The sequence below is a fragment of the Henckelia pumila genome, chromosome 1, assembly GCF_033568475.1.
Source record: "Henckelia pumila isolate YLH828 chromosome 1, ASM3356847v2, whole genome shotgun sequence".
Lineage (NCBI taxonomy): Eukaryota > Viridiplantae > Streptophyta > Magnoliopsida > Lamiales > Gesneriaceae > Henckelia > Henckelia pumila.
In genome coordinates, this window is record NC_133120.1 from 42,742,279 (window position 1) to 42,768,512 (window position 26,234).

At 36.0% G+C, this 26,234-nt stretch overlaps 2 protein-coding genes across 5 annotated transcripts; both read left to right on the top strand.

Moving 5' to 3' along the window:
- The first annotated feature begins 645 nt into the window (after positions 1–645).
- Positions 646–15,649, top strand: LOC140874852 (uncharacterized). Of its 4 annotated transcripts, XM_073278298.1 has the most exons (17): positions 646–2,924; positions 3,413–3,472; positions 3,853–3,941; positions 4,986–5,035; positions 5,241–5,351; positions 5,581–5,669; positions 10,273–10,660; positions 10,734–10,943; positions 11,035–11,127; positions 11,199–11,315; positions 11,398–11,856; positions 11,947–12,198; positions 12,288–12,532; positions 12,641–12,844; positions 13,381–13,467; positions 13,564–13,639; positions 15,364–15,649. In XM_073278298.1, the coding sequence occupies exons 7-15, from the start codon at positions 10,337–10,339 to the stop codon at positions 13,385–13,387; spliced, it is 1,911 nt and encodes a 636-aa protein (XP_073134399.1). In that variant the 5' UTR covers positions 646–2,924; positions 3,413–3,472; positions 3,853–3,941; positions 4,986–5,035; positions 5,241–5,351; positions 5,581–5,669; positions 10,273–10,336; the 3' UTR covers positions 13,388–13,467; positions 13,564–13,639; positions 15,364–15,649. The 4 variants fall into 4 exon arrangements, with proteins under 4 accessions (XP_073134399.1, XP_073134400.1, XP_073134398.1 ...); XM_073278299.1 differs by lacking the exon at positions 4,986–5,035 and having other exon boundaries at positions 3,410–3,472; positions 5,103–5,351; XM_073278297.1 differs by lacking the exon at positions 4,986–5,035 and having other exon boundaries at positions 5,103–5,351.
- On the top strand, positions 6,775–10,302 carry LOC140861638 (uncharacterized). The gene is made up of 4 exons (XM_073264662.1): positions 6,775–9,236; positions 9,319–9,424; positions 9,495–10,136; positions 10,273–10,302. The coding sequence occupies exons 1-4, from the start codon at positions 6,775–6,777 to the stop codon at positions 10,300–10,302; spliced, it is 3,240 nt and encodes a 1,079-aa protein (XP_073120763.1).
- Positions 15,650–26,234: the final 10,585 nt, after the last annotated feature.

Genomic DNA, 26,234 nt, shown 5'->3' on the forward strand with positions numbered 1-26,234 from the left:
TAATAACCCATGAATGGAACCAAACTAATATGAAAACATTTATCTGTTATAAATGAATCAGATCTGTAAATCAATGAATCAGATCTGTAAATCCATGAATAAGAAAATTCATAAGAATTTTAAGAATTTAATCAGATCTGTAAATCCATGAATAAGAGAATTCATAAGAATTTTAAGAATTCCGCAACCTGGTATCAGAGCTTAAATAAAGCAGATTATTAATGCCTAGATTAACTTTAGATATTGAGATTAAAAATTTATTTGATAAAATAATCTTACTAAAAGATTTACGTCAAATAGATCAATTATGGAATAAAATAAAAGATCTCCAAACCTTTTATTTCAAAAATCATAAAAAAGAACATTTTTCAAGCAACTGGAAAATGATAATTCAAATTTCTGAAAACGATGAAATTGAAGACATAACAATATGTTATGAATAAGAACAAACTTTGTTATCGAAATTCGATCAACAAAAACAAAATAATAAAAATAACAATTTTTACTAAATGGAAAATGTATGAAAATACAAAAATGAATATCTTTAATTTATATTCTCAAAATATAAATTTTGATATAAAAAATTGTGAAAACAATTTGAAACATCTTAAAAATTATCAATCTTCAATTGATAATTTCGAAGATTTTCAGAATTTATTAGAACAGATAGATTTAACAAAAAGGCTTTTAATAGCCTTAAGAAAATTAAGAAGTTCTATCATCTGTTAAAATGACAGAAGTAACAATTCCAAATCAAAACAGTCAGATCGATGAATCTGAAGAAAACCAAGAGTATAATTTGAATATTATATTCAATCAAAGTAAGTTTGCTGAAATACAGAAAACAGGGTTTTCTAATTCAAAAACAAATCTAATAGACCAACCAGGAATACCAAGTAAGAATTCAAATTTTATTAATCCCAGAAAAAAATTAATTTATTATTCGATTCGTACAAAAGAACGATCTTATAAAATAAATAACGAATCAAGGTCTAATACTCTGAAGTTATTAACAACTCAAGATATTAATACCATCATGGCAAAAGACAGTGAAAAAGAACGATCTGAACTGAAATATGTTCATATCGGAGGAATTGAAATAATAATATCAGCTCACTACCAAGAAGGAATAGATACACCAATTGAAATAACAGTTCGTGACAAAAGAATACGTAATTTCGAGGATTCTATCCTTGGAAAAATTGAAGGAAATTTATGTTACAAAAAGATGAAATTTTGTATTTATCCACAATACAATATATCTCTTTTTGATAAAAACATAAATGACGTTTTAACATTAGATTATTACTTTTATAGAAATAATCTTATGTTAACAGAAAACCATCCGATCAATATAAACTATGTTGTCGGTTTAGCAATAAGTAATAATTCTCAAACAGGAATAATTTCAACAAAACCAACTATATATTTCTGTTGAAAGAATGTTACAAGAATTGAACACCCTCGAAAAGCATTTATTGAAGAAATAAATCCCTATAAAAGATGGAGTTTAGATGACCTCCAAATCACAAAACAGTCTGTACCAAGAAGATCATTATCATTTTCTAGAAATGATGAAGATATTCTTGATAAGATTGGAACCATGAATCAAAATACTCTTAAAATTAAACAAGCTATTGTTAATGAGTCAACCTCATCGCAATGACGCCCTTAATAAAATTAAAAAAAGATCTAAGAGATTTAGAAAATAATATTAATAAGATCAATCTATCAATACAAGAATTAGAGAAGAATTTCAAAGAATATATTGATTTAGCAACGACTAGATTAATAATTGAACAAGAAAGACATAGTAATGAAATATTAAACTATCTTAAGGAAGTTCTTCCAATAGATAAAGGAAAAAGAAAAAATGGAAGAAGAACCACCATTCAAAATTGAATCATGGTATAAAAATCCCCTTAGTTATGGCAAACATAAGTATGGAGATGTTTATTGAAACCGACTCATCTGATTTTGAACAAATAGGAGTAAATACAGAAGAATTATATCATTCACATCAGGACTAAGAACAATACAGAAATATGGATATTTCAGAATCAGAATCTGAAGATGATTCTAGACCACGATTAAATCTACGAACGAATGTAGAAGGTAGTGGTGGAAGAGATGATGAAGAATTTAAATATAACATAGACCAATACTCTGGATCTTATAAAGATGTTAGAGATATTCTTAGAGAATCAAAAACATCAGGATTTGTGAAATAGAATATCTTAGATTTAGGTTTTTCAACAGCCAAAGAAAGAAAATCAAAGATAGATCATTGGGCAAATGAACTATCAGTACAAATTCAATTAACACTACAACAAATATGCTAATTAACAACACTAAAAAGACAACGGTTTTATACACAAACTGTTGTCTTTTGGCCTTTAACAATGGTTTTTACAAAAACCGTTGTCGTTGACCGTATTTTTAATAAAAATGACAACGGTTTTTAAAAATCCGTTGTCTTATATTGTTCAAAGACAACGGTTTTTAAAAACCGTTGTCAATGAGCGGGTTTTTTATGATCTACGACAACGGTTTTAATTAACCATTGTCTATGAGAGTTTTTTTGAAGGTCTAAGACAACAGATTTTGTAATCTGTTGTCGTTGTTATTTATTTATTTATTTATTTATTTTTAATATTTTAAAAAATATAATACTATTTTAAAAAATATAATACATATAATAACCCATAGTACTACACGTCTGCCTTAAGAAGAAACGAGAGAAACCCAATCCCTAGCCAAACCCTTCGCCCCCTTCAACCCAGCTCACCTCTGGCGCCGATCGATCGCCGAAAAATGGTTGTCCGACCTCTTTGCATCTAGCCCAAGCCTTGGCAACGCTAATCGTGACTTCAATCGTGAGTTTAAAGCTTGGATCGGAGCTTCATTGTCGCGACTTTCACTGTGTAAGTTTCGTTGCTTTCTTCTCTTGCTTCGGGCTCATGCTTCATGGTATTTTTAGTAGATGTTGAGGGTCTAGATTTATTTTTGTTTGGGTTTTCGGTGAATGTCGAGAAAAGGGTGAAAAACAAGACTGTGTTTTGTGTTTTTTTTTTCGGGTTCTTTCATTAGCTCATCTGTTTGGGATTTTTTATTTTTTTTTGGTTCCTTCTTGTTTGGGCACCTCCGAATGTCGAAATGTTCGTAGCATAGACGAAGCACATAATATTTGTTCTTTACTCTCATTGAAAATAAGCCAAAAAACTCAGATAAAGAAGCGACACTGAGAATGAGATGTAGTTGTCGTTTATGATTCTCTAGGGTTTCCAAATATTTCCCCGAGGCAGTCACGATTTCAATCTACCGTGAGCATTTTCTGAATTTTGTGTGATGAAATGAAATAATTTTAATACGGATTTCTTGCATAACTGTTTTTGATTTGTTTTGTTAGCAGGAATTTACAGCGAATCGAGCTACCTCGTTGAGTATATCTACGATAAAGCTGAATCTTTATGTAAGTATGAATATGCCTATTTGTAAAAGGTTTAAATAGAGCTACCACCCAACTACCAATTTCAGAGATTCATTGCCTTATCTACAATAATAATTGATCAAGTTTTATAGAATCTGGCATTCTACACAGCAGTTAATGCTTGTACTGCATTTGCAAAAGAAATTTTACCTTCTGGAGTTGCAATTTGATTCTTAGAAATATGTCGTTGGGTGTTTATAGGCAATAAGAATCTTTCTTCTTGTTGTAACTCTATTTAATCTTTTGCAAATAGGCATACTCATAACTTATAGTGACTTAAAGCAATGGTAGTTCTATTTATACCTTTTTCAAGGGAGTTTCTTCTCTTCGTGGATGAGTTTGTAGAGAATTCTGTCACGCAGGTGATGCACACCGTCTTCCACAATTGGTTCCTGATCAAGTCCTAAAGCTGAAGCAGCTGACTGTGCTTACTTTGGCTGAGTTAAACAAGGTAGGATCCATGAAATTTTTTTGGGTGTGCTTGAGTGACCATAAACGATGCTGGAGATTTTGTTGTCATTTGATATGTCCATTGTTTTGTCATGGTGGAGACTTTACTCTTTAAGTTGATAAGACTGTACGAAATAAAGGTGGCTTATTGGTTTTTATTTTGGTATATTAAATTAAAAAGTTTTTGCTGTCAAATTTAAATAATATTCTCTTTTATATATTAAATTTAGAATTTTTTGCTGTCAAATTTAAACAATATACTCTTTTATATTTAGATTTTGGCAAGTCTTGTTTGAATTCGTTTAATTTGATTTTTTTTCCTTTTTGTTAAATATCTATGCTAGTGAGGATATATGTATGTGCATGGGCCTCTGTATGCCTTTCCTTGGTTAGAAAATCCTGTTTTCTTGATGAATCCATGGCCAAAGGCTTGTAATTTTCCGATGACTTGAATCCTTTGTCTTTTTCCCCATTCTTATTTATATGATATTTTTTTAATTCTGTTGTGTGACATTGGATGTGTTTTTGTGTTCATAAATGATTCTTTTGATTCCTGCCAAAGTTTAGAAAGAATCCAGACTGCTTAATGGAGAACCTATTTGGAAAAATTCCCTTTTCTTCTTTTGGTAGTACCCTGGAATTTATACGTGTTTAGGTTATGGTCATGGACATATACATTTTCTGCTGTTTTTATTGATGACTATCGGGTTTCAACTGATCTGGTTTGACCCTATTTATTTTACTTTATCTTGTTTGGATACTTTTTTTTTTAAACATAATATCGAGAATTTTTATATTAGCTGGCAGTGTTTAGGGGGTATCTTATGACATTGCCATTCCTTTATGGAGGAGACAGTTTGGTCTATAGCAAGTATTCTGTCTGTTGAATGGTGTACTAGTGGATTTTGTTACGAGAATGAAGTATTTTTTTTTAATGATGTGAGTTTTGTAAGAAAATGGATGTGTGGGAAAAACTAAATTTTAAAATGAGTTTATTGTGTGAACACTCCAGTGATGTTTATTTTCCATTTGTTGTAAATGTTAGAGCTTAGAGGAAAACCCACTGAAGCTATACGAGGTGGAAGGTATTTATCAGTGCCTAGATTTTAATACTGTTGTGACTTCTTTGGCCTGAGCCTGATATCATTGCACATGGTTCAAGTGTCAAACAGGTTAGCTTTTACGATGATGATGTTTGCTATTGGCAAAATTGGCGTAATCGTTCTGCTGCTGCTGAAGCTCCATCAGCTATCAATAATCTAACTTCAGCTTTCAATTCCCCTGCACCATCCACAAAAAGACGTCATTTTCTTGTCATATGCTGTGAGAACAAAGCTATTTTTCTAGATTTGGTGACAATGCGTGGCCGTGATGTGCCAAAGCAAGATTTAGATAACAGATCTCTTCTATGGTATGTGTTGAATCTTTATGTTTCTAAGATATGTTCTGATTTTTACATTTGATGGTTTGCTAGCTGTCATTAACAAATCATTTATATTTTGAATGCAACAGTACTCAAGGTATCCATGAAAGAAAAAGGTGGAAATATTTGCATAAAATAGCGATTATTTCCAGCTGTGTTAGATAACTTCTCTGTGTGTTTTCTTGGCCATAATGGTGCGTGTTCTAAATTGATACAGGATTATTTCCAGCTGTGTTAGATAACTTCAGTGCCAATGTCTCTGTGGATGGGAACTGATCTGTGAATCTTGCCTGTGGTATACTGCTGGTAAGACAATCCTCTTCTTTATTTCTTATTTTTGATTTTTGAAATATGATGATGTTAGATAAAAAAATTGTATCTGAAAACTAAGAAGACGAGAGAATTGAGCTATAACGTGGCATTAGAACCTTGATGGCTGTGGTCTTATTTTGTGGGACAAGTTTGGAAACATGATTTGAATGAAAATGAAAGAGGCGTAGGGACATGAATTGAAATGGTGTTTCAAGAATCTTTAATGCTTTTCGTCGCTCCAACACATGCAAGATATATAAAACCCAAAAAGTGACAGCGAAGATTCATTTGTCCAGAGCTTTTTTGCAACTGATAATTTATTCACCCCGGCCCGATAATTGTCCTCCCAATTATATATTCCAGATCAGAGTTGTACGAATCTCATAAATCTTGAAAGCAATTTTCCTATGGTTTCACAGTGAGACTGGGTTAATTACATTGTATGGGATATTTTTTATTTTTTTGAATCACATATTAAAAAATTAAATTAAATTAAATTGAAACTTAATTGTTAAATTAAATTTATGTATTTTTAATTAATTAAAATACGCCTAAACTGAAAAAAACAAAATTATTATTATATTAGCATCATCAAATAAAATATAACTAAAATAAAGTGATTTTTAATGTCCAGAAATGATATTTTCATAGAAATATTTAAGCTGAATGTTCCTATTTTGTTCATTAAATTGACAAATAGCATTCCTCATCTCAAAATAACAATCTTCTCAACCAAATAAGAAGTAATGATAAATTTTTATGAGAATTAATGTTTTGTACTGTTTTCTTTGCCATTGAATTCTTTTCACAATTTTTCATTATGTTTCTGGTTGAATATCAAATCATAAAATTTATTTTTCTGAGAAATTCGCTCCTTTTCACTCAAATATTGCAGCTTAGTAGAATCAGTTCTTTCCTTAATTTTCCAGACTCCGTTGATTGGTGGATTAGATCAATATTTAAGGATTTTATTATAAAGATTAGAAAATTAGTGTTAACTGGTATATTTCTTCAACAAACTAGAATGATAAAACATTGATTAATTTTTTTTAAGTTTTGAAGGATTAGACTCAGTGCTGGTTGCTTATTTGTATGAGTAATGGACAAAGCTTGGATGTCAAAGAACAGATTATCACATGAATATGAGGCTGGGGTAGAATCTTTTATGCAATTTGCAATGCAAAATGCCAACGATCCAAATGAAATACCTTGCCCCTGCACAAGATGTGGTAATCTACAGATGAAAGATGTTCGCACTATAAGGGCACATTTGTGTTGTAATGGCATGGATTTAACATATCATACATGGATTTGGCACGGGGAAAGATCTACGGTCAAGAACCCAATGAATGATAGTGATCAAGTAGGACCAGATGAACACAAATATTTTACCAAGGAAACTATAGATATGGTACATGATGCATATGATAGCTATGCTGAGAATCCAAGCCAATTTCATAAGATACTTGAAGATGCCGAGAAACCTTTATACTCTGGATGCACAAAATTTACAAAGTTAACAGCACTTGTGAAATTATTTAATTTGAAAGCAAAATATAGTTGGAGCGATAAAAGTTTCACTGACTTGCTTAGTTTGTTAGGAGAAATGCTTCCTGATCACAATGAATTGCCTTTATCCTACTATGATGCAAAGAAAAGCTTCAGTGCATTAGGAATGAATTATGTGAAAATACATGCTTGCCCTAATGATTGTATCTTGTACCGAAAAGAGTTTGAGGACTTGTCCAATTGTCCTATTTGCGGTATGCTTAGGTGGAAGTTGGGTAATAATTCTGTGGTGAATGAAGGTATTCCTGCAAAGGTTCTTTGGTACTTCCCACCTATTCCAAGATTTCAAAGATTATTTCGGAACAAAGAGGTGTCTAAAGAGTTAACTTGGCATGCTGATAAAAGAATTTGTGATGGATACTTGCGTCATCCAGCTGATTCGCCGGCTTGGAAAGTAGTGGATCACAAATGGCCGGATTTTGCATCGGAGTCAAGAAATCTTAGATTGGCCATATCAGCAGATGGGATCAATCCCCATAGTTTGATGAGTTCTGCATATAGCTGTTGGCCAGTTGTGATGATCACTTACAACCTTCCTCCATGGTTGTGTATGAATAGAAAATTTATGATGCTGACTTTATTGATTTCTGGACCCAAACAACCTGGAAATGATATTGAAGTTTATTTAGCACCTCTAGTTGATGACTTAAAATGCTTATGGGATATAGGTGTTGATGCATATGATGCATATCGGAAAGAATATTTCTCGCTCAGAGCTGTCTTACTATGGACAATCAATGATTTTCCTGCTTATGGGAACATGTCAGGTTGTGTTGTGAAAGGATATCAAGCATGCCCTATCTGTGGGGAAGAAACATATTCGACCAGGTTGAAGCATAGTAGAAAAATGTCATATACAGGTCATCGAAGGTTTCTTCCTAGAAATCATCCTAATCGAAGGCAAAAAAAAGCTTTTAATGGGAAACAAGAGTTTAACCCCGCACCAAAACCATTAACTGGGCTTGAAGTGTTGGAAAGAGTTGATAAGATTAACTATCGTTCGGGAAAAATGAGTGGGAAGCTTAAGCGCAAGGAGTTGGAAACAAAATCATGCTGGAAAAGAAAATCTATATTCTTTGAACTAGAGTATTGGAAACTTCTACATGTTCGACATGTGCTTGATGTGATGCACATTGAAAAAAATGTTTGTGAAATTCTTATTGGTACGATACTTAATGTTCCAGGAAAAACAAAGGATGGGGTAGCCGCTAGACTAGACCTTGTGGAGATGAATGTGAGGACTGATTTGGCACCAAAGATGGAGGAGAATAGAACTTTTTTGCCAGCAGCTTGTTATACACTAAGTAGGGCTGAGAAAAAAAAACTTTGCAATTCTTTGTTTGGAATGAAAGTCCCGACAGGTTACTCCTCTAATGTTAAAAATCTGGTGTCAATGAAGGACTTGAAACTTGTTGGCCTCAAGTCACATGACTACCACACTTTGATGCAACAATTGTTTCCAATCGCCATCCGCGATGTCTTGCCTAAACATGTTAGAGATACTATCATCCGGTTGTGTGGGTTCTTCAATGTTTTATGCAATAAAGTGATAGATGTCTCAAATTTGGATGGTCTGCAAAGAGAGATTGTTACCCTATTGTGTATGCTTGAAAAATATTTTCCACCATCGTTTTTCGATATAATGGTTCATTTAACTGTCCATCTTGTGCGGGAGGTAAAATTGTGTGGACCTGTTTGGTATAGGCAGATGTACCCATTTGAAAGATTCATGAAGATCTTGAAAGGCTATGTGCGAAATCGCAATCGACCTGAAGGGTGTATAGCCGAATGTTACGTTGCTGAAGAGGCTGTGGAATTTTGCTCCGACTACATGTCTAATGTTCATACAATTAGGATCCCAACAAGGCATCGCCAATTACAACTTACTAGGCCTTTATCTGGTGCCGTAGTGCACTCCACTAGCCTTGATGAGTTGCATCAAGTGCATCGCTATGTGTTGGAAAATGATGTTGACGTTGATCCATATATCGAGTAATTTCTCTAACTTATTAGTAATTTCTTTCAACTTTTTTGATCTATTGGTTAACATAAACACAATTATTTTTTTTATTAGGGAACACATGACATTTCTGAATGAAAAATTTCCCAATAAAGCTAATTCCAAAAAGTGGTTACAAGATGAGCACAACCGCGCATTTGCTAACTGGTTACGTGACCGTGTAAGTGTCATAAGCATTGAAATATAAGTTTTGAAGTTCGTGATAAAATTTATCACATTGTGAAATGTAGGTTGGAAGTGTTGTTGGTCATTCCACCTGTCAAATATCAGAAAGATTGAAGTGGATAGCCCGTGGACCTAGCAATCAAGTGTTAAAGTACTCTAGCTATCTGATTGATGGGGTAACTTATCATACAAAAGAGTGTGATGATACACGAGTTGTTCAAAACTCTGGAGTAAGCTTAATTGCAAAAACAATGCAAGTTGCCAGTGCAAAGGACAAACATCCAGTTGTGTCAGACATGATTTTTTTTGGAGTCATTCAAGAGATATGGGTACTCGATTACCACAAATATCAAGTTCCAATGTTTAAATGTAATTGGGTTGAGAATAATAACGGCATTAAAGTTGATGATCTTGGTTTTACGTTGGCGAACTTGAAAAGAGTTGGATTCAAATCTGACTCTTTTATCTTAGCCAGTCAAGCAAAGCAGGTGTTTTATATTGAAGATCCTCAAGATCCTACATGGCATGTTGTACTTACTACTCCTACCAAGGAGTACATTGAATTCATATCTGAGGATGTGTTGGAAAACTCTGTAATTCATTATCAATCTTTTACTAGAGGATTTCTACCAATGGAACCATTGGATGTTGATGAAAAAGATGAAAATGAACCACCATGCATTCGTGAAGATTGTGATGGAACTTGGGTTGACAATGCATAATGTAACCCACTGAAATCCTTTTTTTACTGTTTAGTATATAAATCTCGTTAATCTATTTTCTTTGTATTTTATCTTGAAATTTATAGTTCGTTTTCATTATCACTCTTTTTTTCGTTTGCAGGAACTGTCATTGGGGAAACTTGAGGTTTGATTTGGAATTGAATAATCTTCTAATTTCTGGCACTATGGAAGCTCGTGAACAGTTTCGTAAGGGTTATCACAATGGTAAAGCTGCTGAAAACAATGAGGCAGAACCAGTGGAATCTACTGAGACCGAGATGACAAGAAGTTCTAGAGGACGTACACGTTTGGATAAGGTCGTTAGGCAAAGGGTGCAGGGAGTTAGAAAGGATGTAATGTTCAATAAAATTGGACAGCCAATAGGAGAGTTTGCGGCTGAAATGCAGAGTTATATAGGAGTTCTCGCTCGAGAAAAGATTAAGATCAGTTACAAGACTTGGAAGCAAGTTCCAAGTGATGTTAAAGAATTAATATGGGAATCAGTTAATGTAAGTAAGAAGTATTTCACAGTTTAAATAAATTAAATGTTATGTATGGGTTGATATATATTTTTCTTTACAGCTAACATACAATATTAGCCCAAGCTGGAGGAAGGGCTGTTTGCATTCAGCGAATAGTAAGTGGCGGCAATACAAGGCGCATCTAACTGAGAAGTTCATTTTCTCGAAGCTTGATAAACCAGAGGAGTTGAAAGAACCGCCAAGTGGCTACGGTATTCCACGGGATGATTGGAGTTCCTTTGTAATCACTCGCATGTCCGTTGACTTCATTGTAAGATCGATTATTAATTAGTTCTTAAATACAATTTAACATGTCATTATTATATATACCGATACATTAACACATGTGGAGAATTATCTAGAACTTAAGTGCTGAGCAAAAGAAGAGAAGAATGCAGAACATATACCCACATCGGCTATCCCGTAAAGGTTATGCACAATTTGCTGATGAAATAGTAAGTATTTTTTTCCTAACCTATCTTCTATAACAATGTCAATCATTTGATATTTTTTATCTTGTTTGAAGGCAAGTGAATTATGTGATGATGATGATGTCAATCGGGCTCTTATTTGGAAGAAAGGACTGGTGAATAAGGAGGGTGAAGTTGAAGGAGATGATCTGAAAATGAAAATAGAAAAGATTGTATGTAATAAGTACATGATTCCAATAGTATTTATTCAACTAAACTGGTTTTTGGTAAAAAAAAATTTCTTGTGCTTGACAGGATGAATATGTGCAAAAAAAACGGGATGGTAAGTTGCACTTTGAAGGGTCAAAAAAGGATATCCTTTCAAATGTACTTGATTCAGAAGAGCATGGTGGACGTGTCAGGGGTGTTGGAGGTCATATAACTCCAACTTTCTACTTTAATGTTGGTACATTATGGAAGAGTCCTACTGGTGATGGCCACTTATTGATGCAACATAAAAAGGAGTTGTCAGAGGCAAAACTATTGATTTCAGAACAATCTACTCGCCTTGCAGATCAAGACGAATGCATAAAAAAGTTGGAAGAAATGTTCAAAAATGGTGCATGCGCCTCTGAGATTGAAGAGAAAGGTAGTTGCTCCGTAAAGTTACATCTCAGGAATGAAGACAAAATCAAAACAGAAAAGAGTGCCCCATATTATGAAACTTTCATTGATGATGACATTCAAATTCTGAGCAAAGGCGATTTCTTGCAGGTATTGCCTACGCTACTATTATTATGTAATTGAATGAATGTCACCCGGGAGTTGAATCATTTTATAACATGATGAAACTTTGTTTTATAGGGCAAGTTGGTTACGTTGACACTGGAATCTAATATTATAGTTGCATACGGTACAATTGTTCATGTCAATGGAGGTGGTAACTTACTTCATGGAGTTCCATTGCCCGTAAATTGTATGTGCATCGCCATTGATGAGGCTGTGGAGAAATCAGCACAGCTTCCATTCCCAATTCCAAATGAATGTGATACTATTGGTGATGCTGTAGGTTCTCACGTGGCTTGGCCTGTGCACTTGGTATTGATGCGGGATGAGGTAAATATGATATTATAGTTGGACTTAACTTGTCCAAAAAAATTTAGTGCACTGTACCTAACATATACATCTACATTTGCAATTTTTAGAAGCATGGAAAGAAGAAAAATGTGAAGAAAACAAGTAGTTCTGTTTTGGCATCGCATGTACTGAAGTCCTTGAATATGTTGCATTTTTTCTGCAAGCATGCTCTTGATGAGGAAAATAATATATCAATCAATTTAGATCATGATTTGTTTGACGAAGAATACGAACTACTTGTGCACCTTGAAGACATCATTCCCTTTTATGAGTTGGAGCCAGTATCTGCCAATTGTATGGTTGTTTACATTTGGTAGGTGTTCAATTAACATGAACTTTTATACCTTAATTTTTTTAGCATATACGTTGTACATACTTTAATTAATTCAGCATAATAACATTTTTCTGTTGATAATGGCAGGCATCTTTACAGAAAGATGAAAAGTGATAACAAGGTTGAGAAATATAGGTTCATGAATCCACACACCATCCAATTCATTCCATTTGTGACCAACCTTGACAGAAATGGTAAAATTGAACACTTCAATGAAAGAGCGACTGTTTTGGCAGATAGGTTGAGTGGTTCATCGAGAAATCAACTAGTTTTGGTGCTAGTTAATGTTGGGTAAGCAAATGTTATAATATCATATGAAATTGATTTTTGGAAAGTGTTTAGGGAAATGTATGCACTAATAATATATTGTTACGCATAGGTTTCATTGGATTCTCACTGTTATTGATCCTTACATAGAGATGGTTTATTTTTTGGATCCACTGAGTCATCGTAATCGTTATGAAGACTGGAAATATGTAGTGAATATGTGAGTACATATTTTTGTCTTTATCGAGGAGTTAATTATGTGATTCAACATTGATGTGTTAATATTATGTATGAAAGAGCTTGAAATTGTTTAATTCAAACAAAGAAAGGAAAGGCAGAAAACAGGCAATATGGGAAAACAGGGTCCTCGACAACCAGATGCAAAACAATGTGGTTATTATCTGATGAGATTTATGAAAGATATTATTGAAGGAAATGTTAACAGTGAAAAGCATTCACTGTTCGCTATAGTAAATCTTCTCAAATAATTGTCTTGTTATTTTTTTCCAAAGTCATTTACATTTATTTGTGTAATAATATAATTTATTTGTGGTTTGAAGTTCGTGAAAACAGAGTACTCAATGGAAGAAATTAATGAAGTTCGTTCCGAATGGGCGGAATGCGTACAAGATTATATTCATTACTAGGTACGTATATTTATGGACGAACAACGGAAATTTTACAGATAAGGTACTCTACCTATGACTGTCAGTGTGAATTAAGTATTCTTTTATGCTTATCAGATTTAAATCTCCAGCTGCATGTTTATGCCAAGACCTACAGGACCTGATGATTTTGTCGTTTGCATGTAGAATATTGGTGAGTCCACTTAGTTGCTATTTCTACTGGCCACTTAGTTGCTATTAGTCGTTTGTGCTCACATAATAAATATTGGTGAGTCCACTTAGTTGCTATTTCTACTGGCCAAGTCAAGGCTCCTTGTAGAATATTTTCCATTTGCATGCTGGGCATTATAGGTTTGTTGAATTATGAAGTGGTATAACAAGACGGTTGGCAGAGTATTCTTGTTTGTATGTCCAAGATTTCTTGGTTTAATATTTAAGTGTTTTGTTTAATTTGGTTATATGCAAGATTAATTTGGTTCAAATCTTGCATTTTTAAACAAAGTTTTGTTCAAAACTGGCCCTCTCAATGGAGGCCAGAGCTGTGGCTCTCTAACTGACAGTCCCCCTGTCTCCCCCTCTGAAATTGATGAATCCAAGGTCTTAAAAATTCTTTAATATTTTTTTTTATCTGTTTGTTCATTATAAAGTCATGGTTTGCATTTATTTACTCATCCCGTTGTAGTTTCTCTCTGTTTTCTGTGGGAGTTGAGATTCTTTTCCTTAAAAAGAAAAACAAAATTGTTTATTTTCTGGTATGGTCACAAAACAAAAGTTTCTGATGCTTCTGAGACAAAGGGACAGCATATTTCAGCTTTCTTTTTAATCAAAAAACATACTCCGAATATGTGAAAAGATCAACTCGTTCCAATATTTTCCTTATTATATACTCACCAAGAGTCCAAGACAGAAGAAGATTTTGCCATTTTGGGTCGCCTGTTTGGTAATTTGTGATCTCCTTGGATTTTTCGTTTCGTGTATTGTAAAAATATTGTTGAATTAACTGCAGATTAAAGGGTATTTCGGGAAAAAAAAATCTACATTTGGAAAATATTTTTAGCTACCATGTTACACAACTTAATTTTTTACTGTCTATTTGATTATCATGATAAGAAAAATAAAGCGTGTATGTTCTTCTTAAATGGTTCTCCAAATGATGATGTCTGAATGAGGATATCATTGCATTTGGTTTGTGATATATAATTCCTTGTGCTTGATCGTAACCGAAAATGTTTTGTTAGATAATAGTTGAGATAGGTTAAACTTTGCTATGAACGGCTTAAGAGCGCAATCAAACCAGCTGATTGAGAAAGGTTGCAGGGGATGGTAATGGTGGTTTCTTTTCTTCATTCAGGCCTGTGAGCTAAGCTAGTTTGTTGTTTTTTTTGCATTTACTGATTGGAAAGAAAATCTTGAGGTGGGCTATGGAATTTTGGCCTGTTTCTTTGAGCTGTTTACTGTTCAGAAATATTCAGTCTTTTTTAAGCTGTTTTTGGGAATTGTAATGGGGAGTTGCTTGAGTAGCCAAGTTAAATCTGAGAGCCTTTTTCATTCTGACACAGGTAATTTGTTCTTCTAACCCTTCTTTGTTTGGGGATCTTATGTAATTTTTGTTTTCGACATTATTGATAATTTAAGAAATTGAGAAATTAGAAGCTTTACCCATAGGGAGTCGCCTCAAATTGATGTTTTACCCGAGTCTGGATCTTTTGGAGCCAGAACGGGGTTGTGTTGCCAAGATGCTCAAATTCTGTAGGGAACTCTAAGATATTTTATGCAGTGTTGACGTCTGAAAATGTATGCAAATGAATTGAATATGACAATACGTAAAGTATTAAAATGTGCCTGTTATAGGACACTAATGTGCCCTAATTTCGTAATTGGCTTGTAACATTATTTGGTATTTGCTGTTACTTTTAGTTTTGGCTGTCGGGTGACTGGAAGTCATGTCAGGCATGGGCATGAAGCCGTGGAATGAACTAGCTATTTTGGGAATGTGGAATGAACTAGCTGTTTTGGGAAATTGAGGAGAAGCGCTTTGTTTCAAGATCGAACTCTTAACAATTGAGGAGAAGCTGTTTTTGAAAATCGTGATCGAAAATACTTGTAAATTCGGTCAGATAAGTAGATCTATATTTTTTGTACAACTTCCATGACATGTTGGGTTCGAAATTACTAGCGCTACAATTTCTTCAAAAGTATTTAGATGTATGTCACAGCTTTTGAGACTTGAAGATATATATTATTTCACATATTTTATGTATGTAGTAAATATTTTATTTTGCATGGGTATATACCACTAATTAAAATAGACAATGGTTTTTGAATTCATTGTGAATAATAACTGTTGTGAAAAGAAAATTTAAGACAATGGTTATAAATTGTTGTTAAAAATAACATACGACAACGGTTTTAAAACGTGGTTGAATAATAAGCAAACGACAACGGATATAAGAAGTTGCATATGTGTTGTCGTACACGTAGATAATACATCATTTTTAAAACGTGGTTATTTCTAAACATACGACAACGGATATAAAGGGTTGCAAATATGTTGTCGTATGCCAACATAGACAACGGTTTATAACTGTCGTAAAAGACAACGTACGACAACGGATATTTAATGTTGCATATCTGTTGTCATATGTTGGAATCCACAACGGATATAAACCGTTGTCGTATGTTATACTTACGACAACACATAAAAGTACAACGGTTTTTCGACCCTTACGACAACGGATAATATCCGTTGTCGTTTCCGGTTTTTCTTGTAGTGTAACACCATTATTAGACAAAAGTGAGAATATTCAAGTTTTAACTCATGGGATGATAAAAATGACACTGGTAGAAGCAGTAAGAACTTGGGCTGAAAACCTAGTAATTACTAATCTACCACAAGGAATGACAGAACATCGATATTTCGAACTATTTGTTGATGTCTTGTACCAAGAATTTTTAGGAGTTTCTAATAATGATGCTAATTTGGTAGCTAAGAATATAGAACAAAATAGAGCAATCTTTATATTAGATAATATTAAATTATGCAATTTATGTTACTTAGAAGAATTTATTTGTGATTATAAAACAAACTATTATCAATTAATAGATGCTGATAAAAAGGAACATTATAAACTAAGTATCTTTAATAAGATACCTAATATACCTATACACAGTAAAGATGAATTTTTAACTAGTCCTTATGCTAAAACTTTAGGAGGAGCTATTAAATTCATCAAAGACATAATAACAAAGAAATGTCATAAAGTAACACTAAATAAAAGAATCTCTAAATCCTACAAACAAAACAATAAACTTTGTTGTGACAAAATGAAATTCACAGTAAAAGAATACGGTTGCAAAACAAACATGTCACACAAATATTTAAAATGACAGAAACAGAATAAATTTAATAAACCTTATAAATCTTTTAATAAAAAATTTATTCCCTATAAGAAAAAGAAATTTAAAAAGAATTTCTTCAGAAAACTTTATAAAAAAAAATTTTATAAAAAGTTTGATAACAAAAAACCACCTTGCCCAAAGGGTAAAGGAAAGAATTGCACATGTTGGTTGTGCAACGAAGAAGGACATTATGCGAATGAATATCCAAAACGAAACGAAAAGAAAAATAAAATTAAACTTCTTGAAGAAATATATACTATTAGATTCTATCCCGTAGAAACAATTGAATTTTCATCCGACGATGAAAATATTTATTATCTTGATGAATCAAGTGAATCAGATTTTGAATCCGATTCCACATTTGATAATTCAAGAAATAATAATGATTAAAATAACGACAAGGGCATTTTTGGAAAGACAAATATAGGGAGTAAATTGAAAGTTATGTTTGATTTAAGGAGTTATCTACAAGTTGCCCTTAAAGAAAACCTTTTCTAAGGCATGAAACTGGATTGTGGGAATTTGAACTTGCATACAGATGGCCGCTCGTCGTGGACGTCCCCCACATCCATAGCCGCCACCTCCTCCTCCGCCACCTCCACCAGCTGGAGATGTTGGGACGCAGGTACTAGCGGGCTTAGCCCGTATCCTGGAGAGACATGTGGACGCTCCGAGGCCTGGACTGGGGACTGTTTATGAGCAGTTCAGGAAGATGAATCCGAAAGACTTTGCTAGCACCACTGACCCACTGGTAGCGAAGGGATGGATTCGTTCGGTTGAGGTGATATTCCGTTATATGCAGTTGGGAGATCCGGATCGAGTCCGATGTGCTGTCTTTCATCTCTAGGATGATGCTGCTCTCTGGTGGGAGGGAGTGGAGAAGACAATAGACATAGCTACCCTGCCCTGGGCTGAGTTTAGGAGACTCTTCTTTGAGAAGTATTTCACTGCTGATGTGAGAGCCCGTTTGAAGATGGATTTTTTGAGTCTGCGATAGGGAGACTTATTGGTGGCTGAGTTTGTGGTGAAATTAGCGAGGTTGCCACTTTTTGCCTCTGATTGGGGACGATGAGGCGGAGAAGCTCCAGCACTTCATTGTGGGGCTACGACCCACTATCCGGCGAGATGTACTCATGGCGGAGCCAGCTGACTATGCTTCAGCGCTCAGACGATCTTTGAGGTCTGAGCAGACATTGAGGGACATAAGTGCTGAGGCGCAGAGTAAGAGGCCGCTCACATCTCATGGCCCGCAGCAGAATCATGGGAAGAGGTCATTCACTGGGCTGCAGTGTCAGCAGGGACACTTCAAGCCCCAGGGACATCATGTTAATCGACCCCAGGGTCAGCCAGCACCGAGACCCGCTCCTCCCAAGACTGGGGAGAAGCCATTTTGCCCAAAGTGCAAATGTGCCCATTATGGGAAGTGTTTGGCAGGCGCTGGAGTTTGTTATCGGTGCAAGAAGCCGGGCACGTGGTCACAGATTGTCCTTGGCGTGAGACGCCGACTCAGGGGAGAGTGTTTGTGATGCAGGCCAAGGAGGCCGATCCTGATACCACGCTCGTCACAGGTAATATTTAGAGCTTTTGGATTAAGGGTGATTTTATTGATTCATAGATGCAATCTTTGATTTTGAGCTTTTCTTTTGGGGAATAAAAACTTGTTATAGGTTGCATGCTTCTGGCTAATTGGTCATGTTGAAATAGATAATTATGAGTGTGGAATTTTTTGGCTTAGAATGTGCCTAAGACTTGACTTTTTTGTTTTCAATCTTTTGTGGTTGTAATCACCTTTAATGCAGGTAGAATTTTAGTAGCCGGTGTGGCCACTAGAGCCTTGTTAGACTCAGGGGCTACCCATTCTTTCATATCGGAAGCTTTTACTCGCAAGCGGAGCATTGAGTGCGAGGATCTGACTGGTGGATTCACAGTGACCATCCCATCAGGGGAAGAACTGTCCACTAGGAGGATGGTGAGGAATCTTGAACTCCTATTGCAAGGGCAACCAGTAGTTGCAGATTTGATAGTATTGCCATGCCTGAGTTCGACTTGATTCTTGGGATGGATTGGATGTCGAAGAATCCAGTGGTGATCGACTTCCAGCTGAGGTCAGTATTGGTCAGACCAGAGGGAGTAGAGCCGTTTTAGTTTGAGGCTACTAGGGGTTCGAGGAAGACACAAATCATATCTTTTATGCAAGCTAGGCAGATGGTGCATGAAGGATGTGAGGCGTTCTTAGCCAGTATATCTTTGACAGAGTTGCCACCACGTCCAGATATTTCAGATGTGGACATTGTCAGGGATTTTGAGGACGTTTTTCCAGACGATGTTTCAGGCATTCCGCCTGTTAGGGAGGTGGAGTTCTCTATCGGCTTAGTACCCGGTACTGTGCCAATTTCTAAGGCACCGTACAGATTGGCTCCTACGAAAATGAGGGAGTTAAAAGTGCAGATTCAAGAGTTGCTTGACAAGGGTTTCATACGCCCTAGTTTTTCTCCATGGGGTGCACCGGTCCTTTTTGTGAAGAAGAAGGACGGAAGCTTGTGCATAGACTATCAAGAGTTGAATGGAGTGACGGTGAAGAACAAGTACCCACTACCCAGGATTGAGGACCTCTTTGATCAGTTGCCAGGAGCCTCAGTATTTTCTAAGATTGACCTTCGATCCGGTTATCATCAGCTGAGGGTGAAAGAATCGGATGTGTTTAAGACAACTTTTAGGACTCGTTACGGTCACTACGAGTTTCTTGTGATGCCGTTCGGGTTGACGAACGCGCCAGCGGTCTTCATGAATCTTATGAACCGTGTATTCCAGCCGTTCTTGAACCAATTTGTCATCGTCTTCATTGACGATATCCTTATGTATTCCAAGGATAGAGAGGAGCATTCGCAGCATTTGAGGACTGTTCCAGAAGTACTCCGGGAACGGAAGCTATTTGCTAAGTTCGACAAATGCGAGTTTTGGTTGGAGAGAGTAGCATTCTTGGGCCATGTCATTTCCGAGAGAGGTGTTGAGGTAGACCCCTCCAAAGTTCAAGCAGTGAAGGAGTGATCAGTACCTAGAAATGCATCAGAGATTCGCAGTTTTCTCGGATTGGCCAGTTATTACAGGAAGTTTATCAAGGGCTTTTTATCCATTGCAGTGCCCTTGACAGCATTAACCAAGAAGAGTGCTAGGTTTGTTTGGAGTTTCGAGTGTCAAAGCAGCTTTGATGTATTGAAGGAAGCTCTTACGACAACGCCAGTATTGGCTATGCCATCAGGGCAAGGTGATTTCGTGGTTTACACTGATGCTTCCAAGTTGGGATTGGGAGCAGTTCTTATGCAGCGTGATAGGGTTATTACTTATGCTTCTAGACAGCTGAAGGAGCATGAGAAGAATTACCCTACACATGATCTGGAGTTAGCGGCAATCGTGTTCGCTCTCAAGATTTGGAGACACTATCTCTATTGTAAGGCCCGGGATTATTTAATTTTAATCCGAGAATATTTAATTTGGGAATATTTAGAGTTTAGAATTAAATTCTAATATTCTTAAATGAATAAGGATTGAAATTGAATTAAATCTCTTTTCCAGGGACTGAATTGTAAATAGTCAAAAGTTCAGGGACTAAACTGCAAAATAGCTTATATATATCTATATGACTCCTCTTCCATCAGATTACACGATCAAAAAGGCAGAGGGATTAGATTTCTTTCTTCACTCCACTTTCAGCCTACAAAAGCTTCGATAATTTGTGATCCGGCTGTCAGAAATTCCAGATAAATATATATCTGCGGTCACTGCTCCGAGACCTTCGTTTTGGTACAACTTTTATTGAGATTTCTCATACTTTATTTTTATGTTGAAGATGGGTTGATATTATTTTTGAATATATATGTGATGGAGCTAGTATCGGTTATGTATTCGCAGAGAGGTTCGGAAAAAGACTGTCGTCCGGATTTTATATGAATTTGGAAAGAACAATTCAAACACTACCATGTCTGAATGTTACTGATTTTTATGTTATTGAGATGATATGTTAGAGATTATGAGTTATATTGCTTGTTGGATTGATTGTGATATTGATTCGGTTGCCGGTTTTTAGCCGTTACGCCGTCGATTTGCAAAATGTCAAGACTTTGCTATTATGGTTTGACAGAAGCATGGTTTGAGTTGCATCTGATAATGTTAGTTATTTGATATGTAATTTCTTAGCTTTATATCAAAGTTTCCGAATTCAAGATCTTCGATTCGAACCGAGAAGGATTTGAAGCAAGGTTTGCTAGCATTTGCACTTGAGATTGAGTTGAGAAGTTGAGAAGCCTTTTGATATGATTTATCATTAATGTCATTGCAGATTTGAAGTACTTTTAGAAGTGCTATTTAAAGGTATAAATGACAGCTAATCCAGATGGGATAGAACGCTCGAAATAGCTATTGTTTCGAGTATTCCCTTGTTAATCACATACTTGGTTGATTATGTGTTTTATGTGATTAAATGATTTGATTGTTTTGCTTGCTTATTTAAGTACATGTTCAAGGTGTTTTATAGTATTTAATGCATACAGACCATGTTGCATTCATCTTGAACTCCAACCTGATAAGCACAGAGGGTTGAAAAGCCTAGAGTGCATATGACGTTTGGCGGATTGTAGTTGAGTGGCACAGAATGTAGACTTACTTCCAGAGCCAGAAGACTCACTATAGTTGCACCAAAGTCGGAGGAAATAAAGTATTTAACTTCACCTCAATTGGGTGAGTTGGTGTTTGTTGACGATTTTATTTCCTCGGGATCCCAAGAACTTATATCATATTGATATCAGCTTGATAGCCTCTTTTGTCATATGCATTGCATTCACGTTTATTATCTCGCGCATTATGTTGTTTATACTGGGATTTTATTCTCACCGAAGGTATCCGGCTATTGCTTTGTTTTGTATGTGTGCATGTCAATAGGTGGGGCAGGAGCTGGTCAGAAGCAACAGGGATAGCTCGAGAGAGAGTCTTAGCATGTGAGGACTCGGGTTTTAGCAGAACAACTAGTACTTTGAGTTGTTGAAACATGGTAGAATGATACAAGAACTTTGTATGATGTTGTCAAGTACTTGTTAGCCTTCATATTATGTTTGTAAAGAGCAATTCTTTGATTGTGTAACTTGTCAAAGATTAGATATACATGCTGGGTTATGTTTTGATGTTATCATCTTCTCTTATTCATGTATGGTGTTGTTAGAAGAGCTGAGGCATCCCAAACTTCTATTTGACAGCAAAAAGTCAGATTTTGAGCAGCCGGACAGAGCGCAGCTCGCTCGAGCGAGCCAAGGGGTCCTAGACCCGAGCGGCGCTCGCTCGAGCGAGAGGTAAGGCTCGCTCGAGCGAGCCACTTTGGTTCTAAAAAAAATAATAATAAATATTTTGTTGATCTTTTTGCGATGTGCTTTTGCGTCGCCAAATGTTAGGTTTTGCGTTGCCAATTGTCCGGTTTTGCAAATTAACTATTTTTAGTTACAAATCGCCCTATAAGATTTGATTAGCAACCCGGGTCCCCACAACAGGTGGTATCAGAGCGTAAGGTTCTGGATTTAGATAAAAGGTGATGAGCGGGGTAGATTGAGTCTGTCTGATTGTTTGATATTACATGAGATTACATGTTGTATCTGATTATGTGCACTATTTGCTAGCATGCTTTATATTGCAATAATTATGTGATTGCGTGATTATGTGCTTTTATTGCTACTGCATGCTATATATGCAATTGTATTCCAGATTATCCTTAGTCAGAACCTGAATTCTCATGAGAATGCATGAGAATGCTTATCAGAGAAGGATGGAATAAATTGCTGCATATGATATTGTTTATGCACTAATCTGTTTGACAATCAGATATGCCTTCCCATAAAGCACCGGCCATTAGACATCCATTAGCGGTTCCTCAGACTGAACCAGCAATAGTACCACCGCCAGTTGCTGAACCTCATAATGCACAGGGTAGTACATCTGCTAATCCTATGGATCCTATTGCAACTCCAATGGAGACTTTGCTGAAGCGATTTCAGTCATTCAAACCGCCAAAACTGAAAGGAACAGAAAATTCAGTTGATTGTGAAAATTGGCTTGAAGATATAGAACAGCTGTTTGAATCACTTGATTATACCAATGATCGTCGTATCCGACTGGTAATACATCAACTCCATGAAGTTGCCAAAAGTTGGTGGATTGCAACAAAACGGGCATTGGAACAACGAGGTACGATTATCACCTGTACTGTCTTTAAAACTGAATTCTATCAAAGTTTCTTTCCAGTCTCCCACAGGAAGGATAAGGGTGCTGAATTTGCCAATATGAGGCAAGGCAACTTGAATATTGAGGAATATGTGGCCAAATTTTCAAGTCTTTTGAAGTTTGCTCCACATATAGCAGCGACTGATGAAGCAATGGCAGATCAGTTTATCAATGGCCTTAATCCAGATGTGTTTACTTTGGTGAATAGTGGGCGACCCAATACTTTTGCTGACGCCTTGAATAAAGCTAAGGGAGCAGAAGCGGGGTTATTGCGACAAATAAGAGCACCATTCATTCCACAATCAGCTCCACAGCCTGTATCAGCATCAGTTCCACAGAATCTGCCACAGTTTCAGCAACCATCTCTCAGATTTGAGGGAGGAAGCAGTGGCAGAAAGGATTCTAGATTCAGGCCGAAAGGGAAGCAATTCAAGAGGGCAGGCAGTAGTTCTTCCAGTTCTAGTAGACAAAGACAGTTTGGTACAGGGCAGAGAACTGGTGAGTCAGAAGCATTTTGTGGTAAGTGTGGTGGACGACATGCAATTGAACAGTGTAGAGGGTGTTAGGAAATTGTAATATCTGTTGCCAACCAGGTCATTATGCCAAGGTATGTCCTCAACGAGCTATTGGGGAAAGTTCTTCTCGACCAGCACCTCAGGCGGAAAGGCAATCAGTGCATTCATTCCAGCCTCAACAACAGACCAGAGCAGGAGGAAGCCAGGCTGTGACGCAACCTTCTAGACAACAGGCTCGAGTATTTGCACTTACTGAGGAACAGGCACAGGCAGCACCTGACAATGTCATAGCAGGTAACTGCTCTATTTATGGTTATCCTGCCTATGTTTTGATAGATACAGGTGCATCACATACATTCATCTCTAAAAAATTTGTTATGATGCATTCTTTATCGTCTGAGCCATTGCCTACTGTTGTTTCTATTTCTTCACCTTTGAGTGAAGGTATTATATCTGTACGAATGATTCGAAATTGTGCTTTGCAATATGACGGGAATGTGATTGATATAGATTGTATAGTCCTTGGATTATCAGATTTTGATTGTATTGTCGGTATAGACATGTTAACCAAGTACAGGACGACTGTAGATTGTTTCCAAAAAGTGGTCAGATTTAGACCATAAATGGCATCTGAATGGAAATTCTATGGTAAGGGTTCTCGAGCCAAGATCCCTTTGATATCTGTGTTATCTATGACCCATTTATTGCAGAGAGGGGCGGAAGGATTTCTGATTTATGCAGTCGATGTATTGAAATCCAGTCCAGCAGTAACAGATATTCCAGTTGTGCATGAATTTGCTGATGTATTTCCTGATGAAATTCCTGGTTGACCTCCAGTCCGAGAGATAGATTTCAGCATTGATTTAATGCCAGGTATGCAACCAATATCCAAAGCTCCTTACAGAATGGCACCTATTGAATTGAAGGAGTTGAAAGATCAGCTGGAAGATTTATTGGCCAAGGGGTACATTAGGCCGAGCGTTTCACCTTGGGGCACTCCGGTACTGTTTGTACGAAAGAAAGATGGTTCAATGCGCTTATGTATTGATTATCGTCAATTGAACAAGGTAACCATCAAGAATAAATATCCACTCCCTAGAATAGATGATTTGTTTGACCAGCTACAAGGTTCAGCTATCTATTCTAAGATTGATTTGCTATCCGGATATAATCAACTGAGAGTACGAGATGAAAATATTCCTAAAACTGCTTTCAGAACAAGGTATTGACATTATGAATTTATCGTCATGCCTTTTGGTTTAACCAATGCTCCTGCAGTATTTATGGGATTAATGAATCGGGTATTTCAGAAATACTTGGATGACTTTGTCACTATTTTTATCGATGATATCTTGATATATTCCAAGAATGTGGATGATCATGCTGAACATCTCAGAATCATTTTACAGACTTTGAGAAATGAGAAATTATATGCAAAGTTATCGAAATGTGAATTTTGGTTGCAGAAAGTTGTGTTTCTTGGGCATATTATTTCAGGTGATGGGATTTCAGTGGATCCAAGCAAGGTAGAGGCTGTGTTGAATTGGCCTAGACCTACATCAGTGCCAGAAATACGGAGTTTTATGGGCTTGGCAGGTTATTATCGACGCTTTATCAGAGATTTTTCCAGCATTGCGAAGCCTATTACGCAATTGACTCAGAAAAATATGCCGTATGTCTGGACTGAAGCGTGTGAAACTAGTTTCTTGGAATTGAAGAAAAGGCTTACAAGTGCACCTGTATTGACAATTCCATCAGGTACAGGTGATTTTGTTGTATATTATGATTCTTCTCACAGGGTTCTGGGTTGTGTGCTTATCCAGCGAGGACATGTTATCGCTTATGCATCGAGACAATTGAAGCCACATGAGACTCGGTATCCTATCCATGATTTGGAGCTTGCCGCTATTGTCTTTGCATTGAAAATATGGCGGCATTATCTTTATGGTGATAAGTTTGACATCTTTTCTGATCATAAAAGTTTGAAATATCTGTTTTCGCAATCAGAATTGAATATGAGACAGCGTAGATGGCTTGATTTACTGAAAAATTTTGATTGTGAGATCAAATATTATCCAAAAAAATCTAATGCAGCTGCAGACGCCTTGAGTAGAAAGGTATATTCCTTATCCTTGTCTACGATAGGTGTATCTCAATTGGTGGAAGATTGTTGTATTTCTGGACTAGTATTTGAAACAGATATGCAACCTATCCGTGTTTATGCTATGAAAGCTGAGCCAGAACTTTTGATAAGAATCAAAGAAGCACAGAGAAAGGATATGAATATTCAGAATTCGATTGCTATGGTCAGATCTGGACATCAATATGAATATCATCAGTGCTGATGATGTGTTATATGTGAATAACAGACTTGTTGTTCCAAATATTTCAGATTTGAAACAGCAGATATTGAAAGAGACTCACAGCAGTCGATTCAGTATTCATCCTGGTGGCAGAAAAATGTATAATGATCTGAAAATGCAGTATTGGTGGGAACAGATGAAGTCAGATGTGACTGAATTTGTATCTAGATGTTTGAATTGCCAACAGGTAAAAGCTGAACAAAAGAAGCCAGGTGGTCTATTACAGAGTTTATCAGTTTCAGAATGGAAA